The 24417-nt window shown below is 40.4% G+C and overlaps 2 protein-coding genes across 2 annotated transcripts in view; one reads left to right on the forward strand and one right to left on the reverse strand.

Annotated features, from left to right (window-relative positions):
- ELAPOR2 (endosome-lysosome associated apoptosis and autophagy regulator family member 2) overlaps positions 1–11088 on the forward strand; it is a 100185-nt gene extending 89097 nt beyond the window's left edge. Inside the window, 5 exon segments of the mRNA XM_036401254.2 lie at positions 1624–1725; positions 3930–4056; positions 4866–5044; positions 5761–5926; positions 8535–11088. Coding sequence (XP_036257147.1) covers positions 1624–1725; positions 3930–4056; positions 4866–5044; positions 5761–5926; positions 8535–8594 — 634 coding nt within the window. The 3' untranslated portion in view covers positions 8595–11088.
- Positions 11089–16217: 5129 nt separating this feature from the next.
- Positions 16218–24417, reverse strand: part of GRM3 (glutamate metabotropic receptor 3) — a 103796-nt gene continuing 95596 nt past the window's right edge. The window contains 2 exon segments of the mRNA XM_036401767.1: positions 16218–16764; positions 22590–22764. Coding sequence (XP_036257660.1) covers positions 16691–16764; positions 22590–22764 — 249 coding nt within the window. The 3' untranslated portion in view covers positions 16218–16690.

Raw genomic sequence — 24417 nt, forward strand, 5'->3', positions numbered from 1 at the left:
CACTTTAATCAGTATCTGCCTGATATTGATTGACATGTTGAAGATCATATCATGAAATCAGAAATCTTTACTCAAATCTAAATTAGTCTTGATCCATAGGAAGTGATCCCAGAGCTTTGAATCATCCAGATGCCACTTTCAATGTCCTGTTATCTTCCATATTTTCTCATATATGACTTTGAAATCTCCACTTCTGGTTGCATATTTTCTTTCACTTTCATTTGTGTTTACTTTGATGCTACAAAAAAGGACTAATCAATATTAAAAATAATCTTGATTATTTAACATGCACAGTTACTAGTATGCTTTTCCCATTCTTCACTCTTCTCCATAAAAAGAATGCCTCAGTTTGGGTAGGAAGTAGCTCAAAGATCAGCTCAGTTCAGATGTCTACATGCTGGTCTTCATGTCAGCTGTGTTTCTAAGCTGGGACTTAATTGAATATAGGACTTTGGATATCAGCATTTCATGCTTATGTGAATACTTTAATTATGCGTCTGATTCTGCAAACTGAGCCCCACACCAGAGGCCCTACTTTGAGCATACTATGAACTTGGCTTACAAGGTCTATCGTGCTGGAATGAGATCTTTTAAATCCCCTTTAACTGGGGGTACCAGTTGTTGTTTTCTCTGTGTCTGAATTGAAGGCACTTGAGACAGTAATTCATGTTCAGACTCAGCTGTTTACTGTTTCTTATCAGTAAAAGTCTCACTACTGTGAGTTTGGCAGCTTTTCATTAGAAGGCACAAAATGGCCAACAATCTCTTGTTCCAAGGTCTTTTAAGACTAAACTATCCAATTAAGAACTGACACCTGGATTATTTCCCTTTTAACCCAATAACTGATCCCAAAGAGCTGCAATGCTGACTTTCCTGCCCAGTTACAAAATGCCACCCAAACCCATGAAGGAGGAGGAAGAAGAAGCCTGAAGAAGAAACCCAGGATGACATCCTGTGCCCTCCATCTTGCTTCCATCCACAACATACTAAAAATCCCAAAACCTGTTTCTCGCCAAGTGATACACCTACACTACTCTCTATAATCTATTTCAAACTTCTGTGGATTCTAGTCTATCTTGAAGCCTGGAAACTTTCTCCATGAATGAGGGTCAAAGTCAGTGCTCCCCTGGGGGTCAGGGCACCCCAGAGCAGACAGAGAAATATTCCCAGTGCTCTGGGTTTCCACACCCTTTGCCCTGTGCTGTTCCAGGACAGTTTTGTTCTCAGGCTGCTGGGCTGGGAGTGAGCCATCAGAGCCTCTCCAGCAGAGTAACACAACAACCACAGCACCTGGGATTCTCCTTTGCAATCATTCCGTTCTGTTTTGTGGCAAAGTTCACTCCTTGATGCAGCAGATTTAGAAAACCAGAGCAGTTCCCTGAGTAGCATCTCAGAGCTCTTTGAGAGTTAAATGAATTGGTGAGGCCTACCCTGATTCTGTTCTCTTTTATTTTGTTTTTGTTTTGTTTGTTTGTTTGTTTTCACCTGGCAAAGTCAAAAGCATTTTGGTAAAGGGTATTTTGTTAGCATTGCAGCTGCATGAGTGTCTACAGACCTATGAAACAGTAATATCCATTCAATGTAGTGGAAATATGTTGCTTTTCTCCTCTTGTTTGACATTAGGTCTTCAACAGTGACAACCTCCTGTGAAAATGGCCGTGCAACTGTTGTGACAATGAGATGCAACCCCAACAAACCAGACCAAGGAGAGCTTTCTGTGCCCAGGTATTTCACTCTTTGTGTCCTACTAGTCCCAAAAAGCTTTTGCTCCTCAGGTAATCTTTACAAAACTCATTAGTAATTTTATATTATAATAGCAATGAGGAGAGCTCTGTCCCTCATCAGTCACTTGTTTTCCTAGGTGTCCATCAGCTTCCAGCAGACAAACTGATCTGTGTTTAGGCTGTGTGGCAGGTTGTTCTGAGCTTAAATGCAAAAAGGAAAAGCAGTGATGTTTGCTTGTTTTCACTTCTCCTTTATTTCAGTTCCTTATTTTAATCTTCAGCCTCCTGATTAAACTGCCTAGTTGAGGCTTTGAGAGATAGTTTTTCTTCCTTGAGCTACAGCAGTAGCTAGTTAAAATTATTTTTTTGGACAAAGGCAATCTGCTCTAGGAATTTTGAAATCTGCTATTGCAATGCTTGTGTGAGCTCTGTCTATTTTATTTTTGGGATATATTTATTTATGTGTTTCATTGCTGTATCCTGGCTGTCTTGTACCAGTTGTGTTTAATTTACCTGATGTTTTTTTCCCTTCAGTCTGATTTGAGGGACTTTAAAAAGCTTCTTGCTTCCAAAATCCTGTTTATGCTTGCATAAACATAACTTAAGGCACAAGCATGATTGAAAAACTGCAGAGAAAAAAAAAAACAAAACAGTAAAATACTCAATTCTATTACTATTTAGCAACACACTGTGATTTTTCAGAAGCTTCCTTCAACTCTGATAATTCTCCTCTTTGGTTATCAAGGCCTATTTTAGTCTGTCTGGATGTTGCTACAAATCTGCTGATAGTTCTCACTCATCCTCCTTCCCAAAAGTGAGCAGTGTGAGAAGTGTGGGATCCTTTGGTCCCTGTTCCTCTTGTGACACACAAACTGTGCTTGCTGAATGAAGGCAGAGTAGAGTCTACTTCACAGGTGATGGATGAATGATTGGTGTTTGAGCACCTTTGGAGATGCTTAGCCCAGTTTCTGAGGGACCTGTCCTACTACAAAATATGCTGGGCAGTAAGCCCCTATCAGCTTCTGCATGAAAATTCTTCAGTTGTTCTTCCAGTGCCACAGGATAAACATGATGGGAACTGTGATAAAGCACCAGTAGTGAGGAAGGAACAGCCTACCTTGCTTTTGAAAGTGTGAGCAGGGGCAGAAATGGCTCACAGTACCTTATCTCAGTTCATGTTGGCTTCTCCTTTCCTATCCCCCTTTGATTAGCTCAGCAGTCAGCTGCTTTCACACAGGGAGGTATCAGAAATATGTCAAATAATGTAACTCCTTGATCCTCCAGGCTTGGTGTTTAGTATCACATGAATCTACAGTACAAGATGAAAGCAGTTGAGAAGAAAGGTCTGTCAGTGCTCTTGCCATGTAGGTTGGAAAAATGCTCCATAATTCACAGAGGAATGTACCTGTTGTCAGGTATTCAAATCTGGATAAGCCAGAATGGGCTTTTAGGGCTGGGGATTTTTCAATGCTTCAGATCAGGATACCAGGTTTCCAGATAATATAGAATAATACAACTTAAAATAATTTTTATTTCTGCATGAATATATTTCATATTTATATGACCAAACTTCTTGCAGGGCCTTTGGCCATTGCTGCTGTTAGACCTGATATGATTGTCAGTAAAAATATATACATGACTGTCCTGCCACTGCCAGTACAACTTCCTTCTGCAGGCTGAATACAAAATAGGCCATTAGTTTTTCTTGGAGTAAGAGAAGCTGTTATCTCTTCATTAACCGGTGAACATCCTTCTAGTAATTAACCATGACAGGACAAGTCCATTCCACATGGACTAAATCACCCAGACATCATTAGAACAATGGCAAGAACCAGATAGCAGCAGTCAGGTGGAACAGCCACCCTGTGCAGGAGGACAGTGATGGAGGTGTATGCTGGTGCAGTAACTCCTCTCCCTCTCCCTCTCCCTCTCCCTCTCCCTCTCCCTCTCCCTCTCCCTCTCCCTCTCCTCTCCCTTTACCTCTCCTTTAGATTTTTGAAAGCCTAACACCTGTTTTCACTCGAGAAAACACTTTGCAAACCAGGAAAAATTCTCCCCCCAGATTCTTCTATCTGCTGACTTGATGGATGTTTACCCATTTCTCATACTTGCCATTCCCAATCTTCAGCAGCAGAAGGTGGATGAGGATGCAAACCCCAGAGTGTTTCTTTCATGACTGGTAACTGAGCTCTGCTCTCCTCATAGCTCCTGCCCTGCAGGCACCTGTGATGGATGCACCTTCTACTTCCTCTGGGAAAGTGCAGAAGCTTGTCCTCTCTGCACAGAGCAAGACTACCATGAGATTGAGGGAGCCTGCAAAAAAGGATTTCAGGTACAGCACCCATGTCTCTAAGTCAGATGGGCTCATTTGGGTATACCTTGGATTCTTGCTGAGATTTGATGTGCAAATTGATGTGTGAGTGGGTTGGAAGATCTCAGCCCAGGCTCTGAGCTGGCTGGGATGCAAGCTGAGGGAGGAGCTGTGTTGAGAGTCAGGAATGTTTGTGTCAATGGCAGTGTGCTTCCTGCAGGACAGCTGGTGTGTGCTGACCAGCTGTGTGAGTAAGGATGTGAGCTCTCAATGCATTCAGACTTGCAGGACAAGTTTCTGTTTCTATTTCAACCTTCTATTTCTGAAGGATAGAGTGTCCAAAAGACTTCAGTTGTTTCATGGCCATAAACATCAGGGGCAGGCTAGGAAATGTTTCCAAAAGTCAGTTCATAAATTCATCCTATTTGCTTGCAATGTTTTTGCTGCTGCATTCTCTAGGAAGAGAATTCCTCTCTATTCTTCTTAGGAAGTTCTTCCACAGGTTCAAACTGGCCTGTTGATTATCAGCTCCTGTGCAGGCACAACTTATCCCCAATAGCTGTCCAGCCCATACTGTGTGACGTGGAGACCTATACAGGGGAAGAAATCCTTTTGCTATGCCTGAACCTGCAGGCACAAGCAAGGAGAGGACTGATTAGACAAAATAACTTGAAAACCTGAAGTCTGAAAACCTAAAGGGTGTGTTTGGGTTTGCTTTCATTGAAAAGTCATCTGACCTTTCTACCTCAGAACAGCTTGTTTTCTCTAAGTCTAAACAGTTCTCTCTTTTCCTACAAGCAGCTCACTTTTTGGTGTTTTCTGATTGAAAGGAAACCTTATATGTATGGAATGAGCCAAAGCATTGCATTAAAGGAGTTCCCTTGCCAGAAAAAAGGACCAGCACTTGTGAAACAGTGGATTTTTGGCTTAAAGTTGGAGCTGGTGTTGGTGCTTTCACAGCTGTTCTGCTGATAGCCTTGACTTGCTACTTTTGGAAGAAGAACCAGAAGTAAGTACTGCAAATTTTGTTCTATATAAAAGTTAGCTAAAAGCTTGATGGAGTGACTTTTCCTGCATCTGACTTTATGACACTCTTGATGAGCAGTACCTTGTGGGATCAATCCATTCATACACCAAATTGATGTTTCTTCTGTCAAGATCAGACAGAATGGTGGCTATAAAAAATTTCAGTGAGGAAAGTATTGAACATCCACAGTAATTTGCAATGGCATAATTTCCAAATAGGAACTGTCTTTCTAACCCTTGGGAGTTTGAAGTTGACTTTAGTTTCTGAAGCAACATGGCTTTCTCAAGTTCTGAAGACCAAAAGAGTATCTTTATTCTAATCAGTCCCTTTCAGCTTGGTAAAAAATTTTGGTTCATAAATATGGTTCTTGACCATATTGCTTAGTTCTATTTTGATTGTTGCCCCAACCAGAACTTCTTCAGGAAGCCCTCCTGCAGGAAGCCCTCTTGACCTCCCCTTGGTCTTATGGGAAAATATATCCTTCTTTTATAAGGATAGAGGACTAATAGGAAAGCAAGAGCTCAGTGTATTGTTAATACTATTTTGGTTACATATTTTTAATGATTGAAAAGTATCTAATTTCCACTACCTCAGAAGTAACTATGTGGGAGGACTGCAGACAATCTAAATTACAAAACCCCTGAGTATGGGACATTTCAGAAAAAAAAATCTATTCCTGTGTGGCTTTATATCTTCAGGCTGGAGTATAAATATTCCAAATTAGTGATGACAACGAACTCAAAAGAGTGTGAACTGCCAGCTGCTGACAGCTGTGCTATAATGGAAGGAGAAGATAATGAAGAAGAAATTGTGTATTCAAATAAGCAGTCGCTGCTGGGGAAGCTCAAATCCTTGGCAACAAAGGTGAGCAGTAATTACCAATATTAATACAAAAATAATTATTACCTTTTTTTATTACTGGATGTGATGAGTCTTTGATGCTAATTTCACAGCAGTGCAGCCTCCCACGCACACCTCATCCAGCCCATAGTGATCTGCTGAAATCCACAGTCTGGATAAAATTAAGAAATGTTGTAGGGTTTTTGGGTAAATGCTCCTTCCTTCACAGAGAGATTTCTGCAGCATTTTTTATTGCATGGGTGACACCAGAAAAAAACAGTTAATGGCAGAGAGAACCTTTTTGCCTGGAATCCTCCCAGGCACATCCATTGCTGAGGCAAACACAGCTATTAGAGATACAAAAAATTAACACTGGCAGCATAGCCACCAGCCAGCTGCTTGCAGCTCACCTGGGCTGGCTTCATGGCTGCCTGGAGAACCATAATTTTGAGTAGGATTCAGTTGAAGATAAATCATCTTCATGCTGTTGCCCAACACAGCAGCCTCTTCCATTTCAGTGGGAAGCAGCACCAAAAAAGCATTTTTTTCTACAGTAGATGTGATGTGGATTGTTGCATGTCTGAATTGACAGCACCAAACTCTTGGGTGTCCTTTGAACATTTCTGAAGGTCATCATGGTAGATTCCAAAAGCTCTTTGGTCTTTGTTCCAAATGCCTTGAAATCTGTGCTGTGGAAAGGGTAGTGTCTTTAAGAGATTCCACTGGGGGCATCCGTTATGATCAGGATAAAGGCAAATGACGTTTTCCCTTTCAAACAGTTTTGTTGAAGTCAATTTCTTAGAAAGTCTCTTAAAAGATCATAATAAAAATTAATTTTAAAACGTTGTACTGCAGTTTATTTTCCAAATAATATCTCAGAATATTGAATTTTGAGATTTTTTTCCTTGTATCCCTTTTTTTTTCTTTCTATGATTGAGTGCAATATAATTAAAACTTGTGTGCTGCCTTTCTTTTCCCTTATTATTCTCTTCTCTTCTCTTCATTCTTTTACTTTTTTTTGTTTGACTGGTATCCTCTTGCCACACTACCTGCTCCTCAGATATCCCTCCTAGGAGAAGTTACCATTGCATAGATAATATACAGAACTTTCCCTTGACCCCAGCCTGACTATTTGTCCTGCAAAATCAATATTTTTCCTTGTGGAAAGGGGCAGAAATTCAATATTAATTCTTAATTCAATATTGAGAATATTGAAGAAGTAAATAAAATCAAATCACATAAAATTTTCTGGTGATGTTGCTAAAATAAGAAATAAGCTTTAGTACTTCAGTATTCAGACAGCTTGAATGCCTACTTGGAGTTTTTTAATGCTCCTATATCCACTGTAGCAGGCCTCCTGAGTGTTCTCTCCTTTTTCAACAAGCTTGTCAGATATTTCTAAGCTTGTTCCTTTTTTTACTGCTTGATAACAATAGCTGCCAAATTCAACTCCCAGTTCCTCATTAGCTTTCTTAGCTCTGTGTCCTGTACCCCTGCAGATAACTCAAATGTAATATATATTTATCAAAAACAAATGTTATAGGCATTGCTTTTCATTTATGCAAAAGATGAAGAAATTAATGTCCTGCTACGTATGCATGTTAAATACAAAAAAAAAAAAATATATATATATGGAGGAAAACAGGGGAGAAAAAGGAGAAATGTAAAATGAGAGAGAAAGAGAATCTGCAGTGTCCTAGCTATATGTTCAAGCCTCAGGCTATGGCATTTCTGCCAGCTTGTCACAAAGATATCAGTGGGTTTGAGCACCCAAGGGATTGAGGGCTAGGCCTGTAATATAGAAAGGGATGACTTATTTTTAATGAGAAGATATAAGCCAAATAATTACAAACCTGTTTCAGATAGGGGGCTGCTCTAGCTGTGTCTGTTGTCTCCAGCATGACAATACCAGGCTCTTCAGAACAGATATTTTTCATTGGACTAGCATAGGACAATTTCTCCCCTTCTTTCTCATGTCTGTACCAGGCTGTCCTGAACTGTGTGAAAGGGCTTTAAAAATCAGATTATGAAGGTAGTTCAGGACAGTTTGCAGACTATTTGGGTGTCTAAGTCCACATTTCTCGCTCACCCTGATACCTGCTGGCCAAATGGCCAAGGCTGTCACCCAGCAAATGAAAACAGAGAGAAAACTCAACTCTCTAGCCCTGATTTTTAAGATGGAAACTGATGTTTTGTCTTGTGGGTCTCCCAGAGGAGTTGTTGAGATTGGAATCCAGGAGCAAGGCAGTGGTGTTCACATTCACATGCTGTGCTTCAAGCATTTTATACATTGCAAGAAACACATTCATAAGTGAAAATAATCATAGAGATGATTACCTTGCTCTACTCAGGCTACCTGTCCTATTCTGTGAATATGAAATGCAGACTTTCCCTGTACCCTCTAAAATAAGTACCATGAACAATAGCTATAGCATAATTTTATTGGTTTTGCAAATTTTTACAGAATTAGTAATGCTATTAAATATTAAAGGGTCAAACAGTGCACTTTATTACTGTAGTAAAAATAAAGTGAAGTTTTTGGCAAAGGATATTGAGAGAAGAAGTGATAGTGCTGACTGCTGGAGAGATTTTGAGGAAATCCAGTTGATGGGAACCTGTCTTTCCATTGCAGGAAAAGGAAGATAATTTTGAATCTGTTCAGCTGAAATCTTCAAGATCCCAGAATATATGAAGAATTAATGCTGCCTTCAAAGGAACAAACCTAATTTCTATTTTTACAGGACTATATTTTAAACATATTCTGGCACACATTATAGTGGTGATCTTGGTGAGAAATGCTTGGCCTTTTAGGAGGAAAGAAGACAGGAAGCAAACCAGAAAATTGGATTGCCTTACCATGTGATTGAGTACCTTGCCAAAAAAAAAAAGCAGATTCTTGGATTCCATACTGGGAATGAAATTCAACTCAGGAAGAGATATACATACTGCAAATAACATGAATTTTTTGCATTCACCTGGGCAACACTCAGGCATGCCATATGATTTATAGGTACCTTTCATTTCCTTCTCATTCCTGTGCATATTCCTAAGAAATTATTTTCAGAGAGGCCTGCAACCTCCTGCAAAGGTTGTGTGTTGTTGTTTACTGGCACAACTGTGAGTCTTTCTTGAAATCAAAATTGTGAATGGTACTCGGAATGAGCCTCGGGTGAGTTTTGAACTTTGGAAAATACTTTTGATTTTAATGCTTTGAAGGTCTGGATGGTCTGTGTTGACCTCTAATGCAAAAGGAATTGTGTTGCACCTGCAAATTGAACCCATTCTGGTGCCTAAGTCATGGCCATCAGGGTTGGAGTAAAACCTAGTGCTATTAAATTTAAACTTGGTAACAGCTGTTGTGTGAATTGTAGTTCTGGGCCCATGAGTTTGTAGGCAGTAGCAGGTTCAAACTCTTTATAGAGGTGTAAAGTGGTACCTACAGTGCAAGTGGCACTTGTCCCTCTCTGTGGAAGCTTGTCCTTTCAAGAGACGTCTTTGGCAGATTCAGTGTTCTCCTTTGGGCCGTGTAAATGTCACTTTTCCCAGGGCTGGGAATCAGCAAAACCTGAATTCTGGAGGTACAGCAAAAATCTCAACTTTTGGGAATGAGGCATCAGCTCTGTCAGTTGGGAGGCTTGTTATAAACACCCAGCCTCCTTTAATCCTGACTCATGTGAGAAAGGGGGAGGGAGGGATGGATGGATGGATGGATGGAGGGATGGATGAGAAATGGATGGATGGATGGATGGATGGATGGATGGATGGATGGATGGATGCATGGATGGATGCATGGATGCATGGATGGAGGCATGCATGAATGCATGCATGCATGCATGGGTGGATGGATGGATGTCCAGCAGAGCTGAGCATGGGTTATGTACTTGCACAGCATCTAAATGCATCCTGAGTCAGTGCAAGTAGCAGCTCTGGAGGAAAGGCACAAAGTGATGCCTTGGAAACTGGAGGCTGGGTGATTTTATTTCTATAAAATCGGCCACATTATAAGCATGTGATCTTCATAATATCCACAGTAACAATTTCCTGAAATTCCCTCTGAGGTCGAGCTCAAAGGAATCTGAAACTTAGGCAAAAAATATTTGAGTAAAATTATGCAAGACTTGTACAGAGCCAGAGAAAATGAGCCACAATTCTTGTATTGACCTCTGATCAGACTCATATTTCCATTACAGCAAATTTATGTGAATTGTGGAATGCATGAAAACCAGAAAAGAGACATGGGCAGAAATGGTGTTTTTACTATAAGGAATATAGATTTTTGATTTTATATGACTGAGCTAGGTCTATCAATAAAAGAGGACCCACTTTTAAGTAAAATTTAAATTAAACTGAATTTTCTGCACTCTAAATATTTTATTATACTCTAGATGTGAACAAAAATTTTATGAAGTTTAGATTTTTTTTTCGTTAGGGAAAATTCAGCTCTGTTATTTTATAGTTCCAGTCAAAGAACACACTTTGATGGTAGATCCTTCAGGCATCTTAACTGAAGTGGTGTACATTTTCTGTTGGTCTTGAAAAGGCACTTCACTTTCCCAACAAAGATTTTTATGGGGTAATGTTGAATGTATATTAAATACACATTCCTTTTTGTATATTTTGTACCATTGCGCACTTATTATTGTACATTGTATTTGTTGTCATGATGTCATTTATATATGGTTGTCAAAGATGATATGCTCACAGAGTAAATGGTTATGGCTTTGGGATTTCACTTCTTGAATCTTTTATGATGAGGGGTTTTATGTTGTTGATTTTTATTCAACTAGTGTGTTGTAGCATCAAAGATATATATCTGATGGACATTCATAAAATAAAGTAAAAATATATTTGAAATTTTGGACTTGAGATGTTTGGTGGCACTGCAACCTTTCCTGAACGTTGCTGGTCTTCAGTAATGAGTAGAGCTTTTCACTGCCATCAAGTTGCATTTGTCTACATCTCCTTTAATTTTTCCCCATCTCTCTCTCCATATGTTTTCTCAGCCATAATTACACTTCATTCTCCAGAACACCATTTCTTTTTTTATTGTTGGACCCATATCCCTGTAATGCAGAAATGCCTTAATTTTCATGAACTATATTTAATTTGACTTAATACCGCACAGGTTTCATTGGGTTCCCTTCTCTTTCCATTATATTTTCCAAATAAAATGGAGTGGAAATTTTTGACAGCTGTGACAGACTTTGCTGTATGACTCTTCTCAGCTCTGCTTCCAAATGGTTTATCATGATGTTGTTGAACATTCTCCCAGGCAGTCTAATGGTGTACCTGGTGCAGTGTTAACATAGTGGAAAGCAAACCAATGCTGTAGACTTCATTTACCTTAAAATAAGAAAGCTGAATTTTCCAAGAATTAACCAAGCGTAAGCTGAAATATTTGAGTTGACTTCTGCTATTCATTTCTTTCTGTTAAAGATGTAGTAGAGAGGGGAAGTTTCCATTTTCCCATAAGAGACAAATTTTGGAAGCCTTTAAGAATTCACTAAAAAGTCAGCTATGTGTGACCTCTTCTAGTGTTCTGCCAAAATACACTTACAGAAACCTCCAGCTTTTTTTCCACATGGAATCACATTAGAAAACTGTTATTTGATGCCATAAAACAATGTGAATCAGTCTGCTATGTGTTCACTTGATTAAATGGAATACATTTTATTGCTGCATTTGCATGCTTTTCTTTGAAATCTGGAGTCAAGCAACTGAATCTCTTTGAGGATTAAGCACATTTTACTGGTGTCTGTATAAATTATTGGCAAATTAGCAGAACGTCATTGTCTCAGCTTTGACAGTGCTTGCTAGGGGGGAAATGCACAAAGAATGTGTTCTGGCTTGGCTCTGTGTTAGTTGGTGTTTGTAATACTGAATACAATTGATTAAGGTTTGGGGAAAACTATGTCTTAGAGCCACAGAGGGAAATTACTGAGTAGCTTCAATAATCTATAATCTTTGTTCAAAGAAAGGATTTTACTATTTGCTTTTGAAAAATAGGTTCTGGGATTCTTTGATAGTAGAGGGGAAAGTTTGCAGGTTTTGTCCTTCCAGAGCCAGTAGTACCTGTAAAATGCAGGTACTTAATTATAATCTGATAGCAGCAGATGTCACCATTTAGGAGCCAGTGGTAGTTGACTCTTCTCCAGCAGTGACCAACACAGATGTTTCAGTGTAAGTGTAGAAGCAGCTACAATTCATGCTGGCACACCAGTGGGGATTTCCTCTTCAGCAAGGAATGCTGCTGGTTGGTCCATATCATGAAGCATGAAGGATTTAAATAGCCATTCTAGATAATATTTGACAACTCTCTGAGAAGCACATTCCAGTCCCTCACCACCCTCAGAGTGTTTTCTCCTAGCATGTAATCTAAATATCCCTTGTTTTGGTTTAAAACCATCCACTCTTGTTCTGTTGCTGCCTGCCCATATAAAAAGTAACTTTTTATAAGCCCCTCTTAGGTACTGGAAGGCTGCAATGAGGTGTCCCCAGAGCCTTCTCTTCTCAGTGATAACCTCAAGAGAACTCTTGTGATGTTCTCCTTATCTTTGGTGGTGTTCTCTCTTAGTCTTTCCCTTTGTGTGCTTCATTCACTGAATTGCCTTGTTTTTATTTCTTGTTGGAGACTTGGGAACAGTGCTGCTTTGGTGAGATGTAAGGGGAGAGGAATAGAAATAAAAGGAAGTCAGCTCATCCTAGAATATGCAGCGTGTGTCAGAGTGTGCAGTGACATCCCCAGTCACCTGGCTGGGTGTGCCCACACTGAATTCATGCAGCAGGAACAAGGGAGACACAAGGATAGAGGGGATTATAGGCTGCCATTGTGTTTTGGTTATTCCTCAGGATCATTGTATATTAGGAGCTCATGAGGAAGAATTCTCTGAGGTCCATGTACTGTGAGGCTGCTGCTGTAACAGCACCTAAAAGCCACAACAGGGTTTCGTGATGTGTATTTGCTACCCCATCCTTTTCCTCCTGTAGAACCAGCCCAGCCTGGTCCTGGCCTTTTCTTCTTGCAGCCAGAAAGCTCAGTTTTGCCTGTGTTTGTGTTGCTGAGAAGCTTTGAGGTGGCTCTGAATAAACAGAGCCTTCTGCCCTTTGTCTTGCAGGCATTAATGAGTAGGCAATGGCACCATGGACATCAGACTATATGTGGTGATGAGTTAAGAGTTTGCTTTGGTCTCCCTTACTCTAATTGCACTAACTGGGTGAAAGATTGCAGTGGAAGTCTTAAACAGAGCTGAAATTTCTGGGTGTGGTCAGGGTATTTTGGACATATTTTTTCTGATTTCCAGAATTTGTTCCATTCTGGGGGAACATAATATATTTTAAATAGCTTTTGATTTTTCAATTTGAAAAGACAATTCATTTTTAAATTGGTTTGGCTATGAGTGAAACCATCTGTGTTCAATTAATTAAGGAAAAACAGTTGCTGGAAGAAAAAATAAAATATTTTGGGTTTCCACAGTAGAATTTGGTCTTGCTTTCAAAATTCAATGAAGATTTAAAAATCAAACAACTCTTCTAGAAAAACCAAACCAAACCACCAAAAACCACACCCAAACCCATGAACAAAGACAAAAAACCCCACAAACCTTGTTTATTTTAGATTGGCCTGCAATAATCTTTTGAGTCTTATTTTTCTACTCTGCTAATAAATAAAAAGTGATCAGTTGTTCACGAACCTTTCTGCAATTGTGATTTTTATCAGACAGCTGAGGTACTTGGAACTTATGACTTCTGAGTAAAAACCTGAAGTTTTCTTCAGCTTCCAGTTAGGCATTGCAGATGCTGGGTTAAGTTCTCATTCACAGCATTTCCTCTGATTTCAGCATTTTACTCCCTGGTGTGCAGGGCTCAGAGCAGTGTGATTACTCTCAAGGCTCACAGTCAGGGTGCTTGGGATGAATTGTGATGGGATCCCTTCTGCTTTGAGGTGAATTGCTCAAATCTTTAAAATGATGGGAAAATAAAGATACTGGAACGAGTTTGTACTCTAAATTAAAGTTTTACATAAATGGGTAAAAAAACTATAAACTGTTATAAAAAGAGAAACTAAAATAGTGATGTGAGACAACAGCAAAGGAAAAAAAATGAAAATTCCCTTTCTCAAAAGGTTTCCATGCCTGTATGTTGTGGAAAACCCCTGCTTTGTCATTTTCCTTTTCTGTCCTGTTGAGTTTTGAAACTGGATTACTTCATCAGGCAATACCAAACAATCTGCATCTGTGGACATCCAATGGAAAGTAGTAAAAGGCTTTTAAGACAAAGCCAAATAAAATACAGGAATGTCAGGAGCATTCAGTGGGGATGGAAGTCCAGAGCTCTGCATCTTTTGGTTGTTGGGTTTTTTTGTATGAAAACCCCACATGCAAGTGGCTTTCAAGCCAACTAAGTATTCATAGCAGGTGTTCAGAACGCAGACACTGGGTCATTTTCTCAGTAGTGCAATCAAAATGAAAGAAAACTCCAGCCCAGTGAGATCCTCACCTGCTATAAATTAACTTCAGTAATGTCAATTTTGATCCTGGGGCTGGAATTCATCTGACACAATGCCTTAATTTTCAGTGCAAGCTCTGTGATCTGAGCAAGCTGTGCTCGCCCTTATTTGGAGAGTTTCATCCCTGCCTGAGAGAAGCCAGGGGAATTATGCCTACTTCCTTCCACTGAGTACAAAGGGAGAGGGGCTGACAATCTCAGATGTAGCTATTTACTTAGTCCTTGTAAACAGTGAGTGTTAGATGAGGTGCATTTGACCCTGGTTGTGGCTTTCCATAAAAATTGAGAAGAAACTCTCATTGGCCTGGGCATTTTTACGAGCTCCATAAAGATGAGACGTCAGAATTATGGTCAGATATTCTGACTTTTTGTCACATGTGACCAGCCTCTTAGTCCACAAAAGAGCACACCAAAGTCAAAGTAATGTAGCTGCCCAACCTGAGGTGCTTTAAGAGGTCTGGATTGGAAAGGAAGACTCCCAGCCTGTCAAAACTTGACCCTGGGCCCTGCATCAAGGTGAGAATCAAGCCTGAAACATCAGGCACGCCAGAGGTTGTGGCGAGGAAGAAGCTGAATGCAGAGCTCTGCAGGTAGGGTGGGCTGATCTATGCCCATTCTGGGCAAAGTCACAGGGATTCCTGTTCTGGACAGCTCCATGATGCAGAGGTTTAAATGGCTGCCTCTGTCATGGAAGTGTTGACATCAAGTGGTCTTTGCTGGTGGACATGTGGATGTTTAGAAAATACAAGCATCCATCAATAAGTAGAAATTTTAAGAACCTGCGTCTTTAATTTTTGCATTCCAAGTAACAGCTACCCCCTTTGCCAGTTCAGCCCTAAAGGAGTTGCAGCTTTCCAGAAATGTGCAAGGGCAGGAGAATTGGGCTCCAGAGAACATGTACATCCCACATCATGTGTCCATGGTCTCTGACTTTCAAGCCTCGCTGGTGTTGCCTTTGAAGTCAATGAGAATTTTGCTATTGACCTCATCTGGAATGAGATCAATGGGAACAAGCCCTTAGGTAAATATGCTCAGACACATTAATCAAAGGTGTGTTTGTTTCCTTAATGACTTTTTAGACCTGGCAGAAGGGAGGATTTCAGATTGTTTCAATAGAGTGAGGGCAGCTTTAAGAGTGCAGTTTCAAAAGCCAGACTTTTAAGGTATTTTGCAATTGTCAAGTAGGTGGTATGTATGTCTTGAAGCATTTGGTTTCAATGTAAAGGTCACCCCAGAGACATGTGTAAATGTCTCCTGCATTTCTCTTTTTTGACTTTCTGGTCTCTGTGGTGCTCCAATTACCTTTCACAGCACTGTTGATGCAGACAAGCTGAACCAGCTTTGTTTTGGCTGGAGATATTAAACAGTCTTAGCTAATTTTCTGACAGATTTTCTTCCAACCTAATCTAAATTCTCTTTGTTTTTATATGCTACCAATCTATTCTGTGCATGACAGCATTTAGTTGTGCCAAATGAGTGAACCAGGAGTCAAAAATTTTTTGCTAGAATCTCATTAAGATGAAATTAGACATTTCCCTTTTGAAAATTACCCTCTATTTTAATAACAGAAAATGAAATTGAGGAGCTTTAATAATGTGGGAGTTTTTTAAGAAGAGGGAATTTCTATGTGACTTTGAACAAGCATTAATCATAAGCACATATATTGTGATATGGATTTTATAACACAGGCACCACTAACACACAAATACCTGTGTACATACACTCCAGAATTTTTATCCTTTTTACCTAACCTCCTCTCTAGAAAAATGTAATGACCTTGAGAGAGTAAGAAACAAAAATGAAACCATGCTGAAAAACTTTTATCTTTTTATTATTGGTGCCTTTACATTAATACTGCTGTTTTGTGCTGAGAAAACCAACCTGTTACACGTAAGGTAACTGTAATATACAACATAGAAATGCAGTCTAAGTTAATTACAACAAGGAGCTACAAAAAAAATTCGTAGGAAAGAAGTCACCTAACATTGCAACTGTGCTTGCAACAATCACTCCCTTACTGCAGGACTATGCACATTGTGAACCATGGTCATTTACATGTCCCTTACAACCGTTAACAACAGAAGGGCTAAAATCAGTCTAAAAAGTTCCAGAACATCACTATATACTGTACAATCCTCAAAAATAATTTATTACACTGTTTCTAAAAAAAGGTACTAATTTTGCTTGGATGTCTTTCGTTTTCTGGTGTTCTCTGGAGTGCACAACATGTGCAAAATTTTGCCTAACAGTCTAAAAACTCAAGAACTGAACCACAAGCCACAATCACAGAGACGAAGTGGTGGAGTCCAGAACTTCCCTCCCGTTGCACACGGTTGGCACGTACATACTGGCAGATGCTGGAAGAGAAAGAGAGGGCAAAATCAGCTGACTTCAGCACAGCAAAAAGGGGCAACACACAGGATTAGAATTTGTGCTGGTCTGGGCCATCTCACCCCATTTAACCAAGGGGTCTAATGAAAAGTCACTTTGTGTCAGCAGCAGAGCTGATGGAGGTGCTGCTTGCACCTCTACATGGCACCTCAGACCTCAGGCTGAAGCATCCTCTGTAGAAATCTGATTTCACTTTTCTGCCCATTGGGAGCACAGAGTACAGAAGTGATTACACTTCTCCAAGAAGTGTTGGAATAAAATACATGATTTTTTATTTTTTCTCTGATGATTCTGTGCCACTGGGTCTCACTTTGTAGCACTTTGCATGGTAGTGTGAATTAATACACCTATAATGGTATCAAAATACCTCAGTAGAAAAAAGTGAACCTTTGGATTTTTTGTGTTTTATTGGCAAGAAATGTTAAGGTCTGATACTTTGAGCTTTCACATAATTGGAGCGGACATTAATGAAGAAAATAGATGTAGTTTTAAATCCAGGATATCATCTACCATATTAGATTTCTGTGTCAATCGCCTTTTAATTAATAATAAGAAGAATTCTAAGAACATACTAGGTGAAGTGAAGAAATGTTTTAATAACTGAATTTAAAAGCAAGATTATTTCTCACCTAATCCTGGAATAATTTCTGCCTATAATTCACTTCTAGGAGCTCTGGATCAGGATTCAGTACGCATCCAGAGGTGAGGACCAGATTCTGATAAACTTGTATACATGGTATAGCATTTTACACATCAGTTTTTCATTGCTTTAGTGTTATTAGGTGGCAATTAAATCTGAGTATAACAATCAGTTTCCAAATGTATTTGTATTTTGAGCAGAGAATAAATTACCCTATTCTGCTTAAGTCTTGTGGATTTTAATTTAAAAGCAAATTGTTTTGCCCATCTTTGTTAAAATTATCCATTGGGCATCAGGAACGTGTTTTCAGATACCCTGTGACATCTCTGCTCAGGGCACCATAAAGCTGCTTTTTGAAAGATACATTAGGTTAATGGTAACAGTGACCCAGAGAAATGTGATGCCTTCATCAAAGAAAACACATGGCAAGCCATGACTTAGTAAACTCAATCATCCAGTGTAAAAAGCAATTTATGCAACTGACAAGGGCATGCTCAATCTTCCACACCTGCTGCTGGCTGCACTCTCAGTTGCATATTGGTTCTGTAAAGATGCCCAGTATAATTTTTAGAAAAATTTATTCTTTCTTCAAATCAGCTGGTATTTTTCATTCTTTCATTGACTGACTAAATATTTCATGGAAAACAGAATTGCTTTAACAAAAGAAATTTAGAGGCATCTAGTAATAACTAATTTAGGGGACTAACCTACTACTCAGAGGGCAGGGCATCTTCCTGAAACAGGAGACCCAAGAATGAGCACCTCTTCTGGATTAAGTCAATGGAATTTGATCTCTCACCACATGGATGTGTGCTGTAAGTCAAAGGGTGGAGGAGCTGTTGTATGTAAAAGACCACAGAGCATCATGTCTGTGATTTCTAAAAATGAATTTGTATTCTGTATTCTGGTTTTATATTCTGTTTCTAACTGTGTATAATGTGGCAGCACAATGAGCTAAACTTTTTTTTAATTGTTATTTTTATTTTCTACTTTTTGTTAGAAAATAGAAAAAAATCAGTTCTGCTCAGGAAACCTGATTCAAATCCCTGTTCTACTGCAGTTTGGCTACAGGCAAAAGCATTTTGTTTCCATGAACATCAGTCACTTAACCAGAAATTTTTTAGCTTCAGGCTTTTTCTTTTGAAGTCCAACACACTGACAAGCATGAATAGCTCAAATACTATGGTAACTGGGTCAGGAGGATATCAAAATTGGACAGAAATATATGGTAGGCGAGAAATGAGTGCCCTTGCCTTTTAAGTTTCCAGGCTTCCTGCACAGCACGTAGCTCTCTTGCAGTGCTGGGACGCAGTTATTAACTCTGCTGGGTGGAGTAAAGTGCTCACACCGAGCATCCAGCTCTCCTGAGACAGAACAAAAGACCTTGCTTTTCATTACCGACCCCAGCAGTGTTAATCACTGGCCCTGCAGGGCTCTGAGCTCCACTCCGTGTCTGATAGCAGCCACCAAGGGCTTTCCTGGAATACTGCTGCATATGCAAGAGACACTTCACCTTCATTCTGTGTTGAGACCAAGGACAAAAGTGTGACATCAGCAGAAGTTGATTTGGCTCAAGTTCATGCTTTTGATCTCTCTTTTCCTGGCTGTCTCTCATTTTGCTTAGATAATCCAAGGAAAAGAACCAGAGGTACAATGCAAGAGCCCAGCACTGCCATGGTGACCTTGCAGCTTTGCCTACACAGCCAGGAAAAGCAGATCAGAATTTGCTGCCTGTGTGCCACTTGGAGCCATAGAGCCAGAGAATCTCCTGTCTTGGAGGGACCCACAAGGGTCATTGAGTCCAATTCCCTTCTGTGCACAGGGCAACCTCAGGAACCACACCATGTGCCTGAGAGCATTGTCTCTACTCATGCTCACAGCTGGACAACTGTGAGTTAATCTCTGTTTTAGCAGGGCTAGTTTGGAGCCAGGCCCAGGAAAATAAATTCAGAGGCAATAAAATTGCCAGTCTGGCTATAAACAGTAGGTTCAATTCCCTTTGTGACCCCTGTGCAGGTCACCTGGAGGAGCTCAGCTCTGCAGGCAGCTCTCCATGTGGATGTAACTTGGATGAATGACATCTGCATGTAAAAGCTTAGTCTGAATCATGAAGGTGCTTATGAATTCAGGAAGGCGAGTTCTCCGTTAAGTTTTATGGGTCCTGAAGCCCATAAAAGAGGAAAACAGGGGAACATCCCAATGAGAGAGGCACTGCTGGGGCAGCAGAACTCATGCAGCACATAATGGGAATTTTCAGAACCAAAACAATGTGTACAAATACATACATTTCAAAACATGTCATATACCCAAGCACACTCTTACCCTGCCTCTGTTTGGCTTAAATTTGTATCCTTTTTCTAGTTCAGACTTTGTCTATCAAAATGATCAAAGCTCAACACTAACACTTAGACTACCCAAAAGCATCATGAGTGCCACATTTTCTCAGAGTGACCAGATTTCACGGTTCAGGAAGCTGTGCTAAAAACTGTCTGTGTGTCACTTGCTGTTCAAGAGCCACTGTGCTCATGGCATTCATGATCAATGGAGTGAAGAGGTGGTGGCAGCCCTGAGATGCAATGGAGGTGGCAATCTGTGGAGATAGGAAAAGCACTGACCTCTAGAGCTCTGATAATGTTTAAGGGATGGCTTTTCAAAATTACTAGAATGCCCTAGAGCTAATTCTGATGAGTTTGATATTAAGAAATTTCTGAATGATGAAAATGACATCAAGACCAAAATAAAAACAAGCTGACTGCCCCAGGAGTAATGAGAGGAATGTTTTAGAAAAAGATTAGAACCAATTTGGATAGAAACCTTTTTGGATTTTTATAAAGGACTACATAGTTAATAAAAATGATGGAAATTTATTTTAAATAATTTTAAATTAATGCAAGGGAGTAAGGGAAGATTTTTCATCTTGAAAATATTGTCACTGTGATAGACAGTGTTATTTTCCCAAATAATTGTCCTAAATGGAAACTGTGGGGCTGTTTCCTTTGTATGTGATGAACCTTTTAGCCCTACTTCCATGTCTTCCCATGGTCTAAAAAGCCCAACAAGGTGAGCAGCCCTGATTCAATTAGATGGAAGCAGTAAATGTAAATAACTGCAGCAACCTTTCCAAACAATGAAGTTGTAAGAGATTGTAACTCTGGATTTTTATGCTTTTCTTAATATTCTCAAGCTGTTCACAAGCCTGATAATGCAGGTTTTAATGTGAAGAAGTGCACTGAGAATGTCTCTCAGTTGCCTGCACGCTTACACACATGTTATTCAGCCATTAAAATAAAAGTATTAAATTCCAAAATGCAATCCAGAATCCAGTAGAAAGTATTTATGAATCAAAATTTTTTCTGACTAAGCTCATTCCATAGCAGGAGAGTGTTAAAAAACTTGGAAAGACCACTTACACAAAATTGATAAGGAATGAAAAGAATCTCATGGGACTTACCATTTCAGCAAAGACCAAGCTCCTAAGAGTTTTTGGGAAATGATTGGTCTTTTGGGAGTCTTCAGCACTTCAGGCAATTGGTGCCATCTCATTACATTTTCCAAAATAGCAAGGAGTGTTTGCTCTCTGGTGTCAGGACCGGATGCAGTCCTGGCTGATGGCCCTGGGGACCTATAGAGCCAGATGGCTGATGTCTTGTTAGGGGACCCTGGGAATTCCTGCAGTGTGTTTTGGGATGGGAGAGCCAGGAATGGCTGGGATCCCTTCACTTACTAATCCTGCTAATGTGATACACAGCAGGGTGCCAAGTTGCTTCCATGCTCTGTTTGAAATCTGAAGTGCCAAAGCTTTTGAGACAATTTTGAAATTTAAGTGACATCAAAAACCTCAGGCTATTGTTATTGTGAACATGCTGGAAAAGCCTTGCTCTGTGCCCCCCCCTTTCCTCTGTTTCTTATTCCCCTCCTCTTTATAGTTGTAGTGTGCTTTTCAATTGGATTTCCAGGGGGGACATGCTGTCCAGAGAGCTCTGTGGATGGGGTGCTGTGTGCTCCCATCTTTGATGAGTTAGTTAGATAAGCTAGACAAAGAAAAAAATCCCAAACAAATATACAGGAGACCTTTTTTTTTCTTCTTTGTAATCCATAAAACTCTCTGAGCAACTCACCCAAAAAGCAGTGACGGCCTCAAAACAAAATCACAGCTGTGAACCTGCTTGTGATGAAGAGAGTGAAGATGAAGGGAAGAAGGGAATCAGAGCAAATGAGTTGTCCTTGCAACAGAACACTGATTGCTTCTCCAGGCTGTGGCACTGACAAAGGCCATTGATCACGCTCTGCATACAGATGCAGTTTATGGCATCTCTTGGATGCAATTTCTGCAGACTTGGAGCCTTTCCTTATAATGCAGGTGATGAGCCATTGAGAGCACGCTGTGTTGTGGCCCAGATCCTGGCAGTGTGCTGCTCTGACAGGAATTCTCCAAGGCAATCTGCTCCTGTCACACTGCCAGAGCCACAGTGGGACGGACGCGGGGTCTGCTCGGTGTGTGCATCAGGCTGGAGCCAGTGCCTGCAAAAACTTCCTGCTGACTTCTGTGAGCTCCAGAGCAGGCTCTGAGCTGACCCCCATGCCAGGGGGATGAGTTTTCCTCTCCAGACACAAAGGAAATGATGCTTTCACAAGGTTACATTGTCGCCGCATTTCTCTTCACAGAGAAAAACAAGGCACAATTCTTCCCAAGAATATTTCTGGGTTTCACATTCTCTGAACTTCAGAGAAAGGAAAAACAATTCTTATCTCATTTGCTGTGCCTGTGTTTGTGCCAAAGTAGGATGCAATATGGAGATTTTTTACCCAGAGTGATGGTGCTTTGTTTCCTTGGCCCATCAGGGCCAAGTATGTGTGTGTGTGTGTTGGTACTGTTGGGTGACAGTCATGAGATTCAGTGCAGGTGTGTGCAGAGTTGAGTGCTTGGCAGATTCAGTTTAGATGTAATGTAGTATAGTGTAATACAATGTAGAATAATATAGTATAATAAATTAATTAAGTAGCTTTCTGATAAGATGGAGTCCTCCTCATCATTCTCTCCCCTTTGTCAGGGCTTTCCCTGCAAATACTACAATATTACATAGTTGAGCCCCCTTGTCTTTGCCCAAACCCAGCACACCCCCACAGAAAGGTGGCAGATTTGTTACTTACACTGGGAGTAAGTGGTCCCGGTCCCACTGACACTGAACCTGTTGAGGTGGAGTCTGTGAGTGACCACGTTCTTCTGGGGCTGGAAAAGGATGATGTGCACTTTGGGTGCAAACAGGCAGCCCAGCACAACAAAGCCACTGAGACTCACAGAGATGCACATGGTGGTGGTTTGCACCTAGGAGAGAGTGGGCACAAAGCACAGGGTTTCAGTATGGAGAGCTCTGAAATGTCAAATATTAGAAACATTGCTACATAACAGCATGAACCACAGTCCTGGGGGTTTGCATTGGTGCAAACCAGGCTGGTGTGAGCCTCTGTTGCATCCTTATCATGCACAATCCCACTATCATGGGAATGAGATGCTGATGCTGGTGGTGCCCTGTGTCTCTGCATGTCAAGGATTTAAGTCATTGATTGTGTTCTCCCTCGTTTTAGTACAGAAAGGATAGATCTGCTCTCTTTTTCTCCTACCCCTGATCTCTAACTTGATGAGAGAACCCTCTGTAGTGCTTGCCATGCAATATCTGAGCAATGCTGGCTGCAGTGGGAACCAGCTCACACAGAGTGTACATCGTGTGGGTTTACATCAGTTGTCTCATGCAAAGCATCCATCTGAAAACTAGTTTAGTCTCTAGCTCCAGTCCTAATCAGAAAACTTGAGTAAGCCCTTGCAGAAATATAGGTGTGATTTGGAGTAAACATAATATCTGGTGACTGTTTTCAGACTGGGTCTGAAAGGTGTCCTGATTTTGAGACATCACTTTTTGGGCTCAGAAATGAATTGTTTGTAAAGCTGCAGGATTTTAGAATAGTTGCCTTGGGGCATTTGTTAGTGCAGCTTTGCTGGCACTGTCTATACTTTATCCTTTTTATTCAATAGTATAACTAGCTGCCAGTTTACTGCCTCATTTTCAGTTTATATTCTTTTCTTCCAAGCAGATTCCTTAATTAAGATGTTGAATTAAACTGCTTTAAACTCTTTTGCTTAATTTGAACGATTATATATCTATGGCTCATTTTTCCTTAGTTATACTCCAGCAGTTCTTTGAGATTAGCTTTCTTCCATGGGAATGCTTCTCATATCTCCTTGTCAGAAATAATTGGTGCAAATTGGAAAACAGAGTAGGGAATGGACATTGTTGCTTTTTATATATACTGAGCACAACCGGTGTTTTGTCATCAATTAGGATAATTAATGTGGTCATTTAATAATGGCTCTTTGCACATTGTGGAAGTTGCAAGCACCATGGAATGTGCTCAGCTTTCACAGGGTGAGTGAATATGGAAGATCCAACAGAGCCTGCATGATAAAGGAATGCCTTAGCTTCACATTCTCCTTCACCTCTCTGCATTTTGTCCACAGATTTATGTTGTCAGGTCAGGTGGATGTTGAACAGGGTGCTGTATGGGTAAGACAAGAAAGGAGTTTTCTTATAAAACAAGAGTAAATGAAGCTACCTTTATTTTCCTTAGTTCCAAGTTACCTTTTTTTCACTGTCAAAGCCCTCGTCCCCCACCCTGCTTTTCCTAGTGTTTGTGCTGCCTGGAGCAGCTCAGCTATGCTGGCATAATTACACACTCAATCAATTAAATGATTTGGGTTAAAAATAGCTCCATCCCAGAGGGTTCCTTTTAATCCAGGTCACTCTGGTAGGTTCAGTGTGTAACGCGGCCTCACAGACTGGGCTGGTGTGCTGGCAGAGTGGAGGGAATCCCACTAGACCATGAGTTATGCTAAGGCACATGGAGAACAGGGAGGGGTTTTGGGACAGCCAGCACAGCTTCACCAAGGGCTACAGAGATGGCATTTATCTGGAATACTGTAAAG

This window comes from Molothrus ater, chromosome 5 (genome assembly GCF_012460135.2).
Source record: "Molothrus ater isolate BHLD 08-10-18 breed brown headed cowbird chromosome 5, BPBGC_Mater_1.1, whole genome shotgun sequence".
Lineage (NCBI taxonomy): Eukaryota > Metazoa > Chordata > Aves > Passeriformes > Icteridae > Molothrus > Molothrus ater.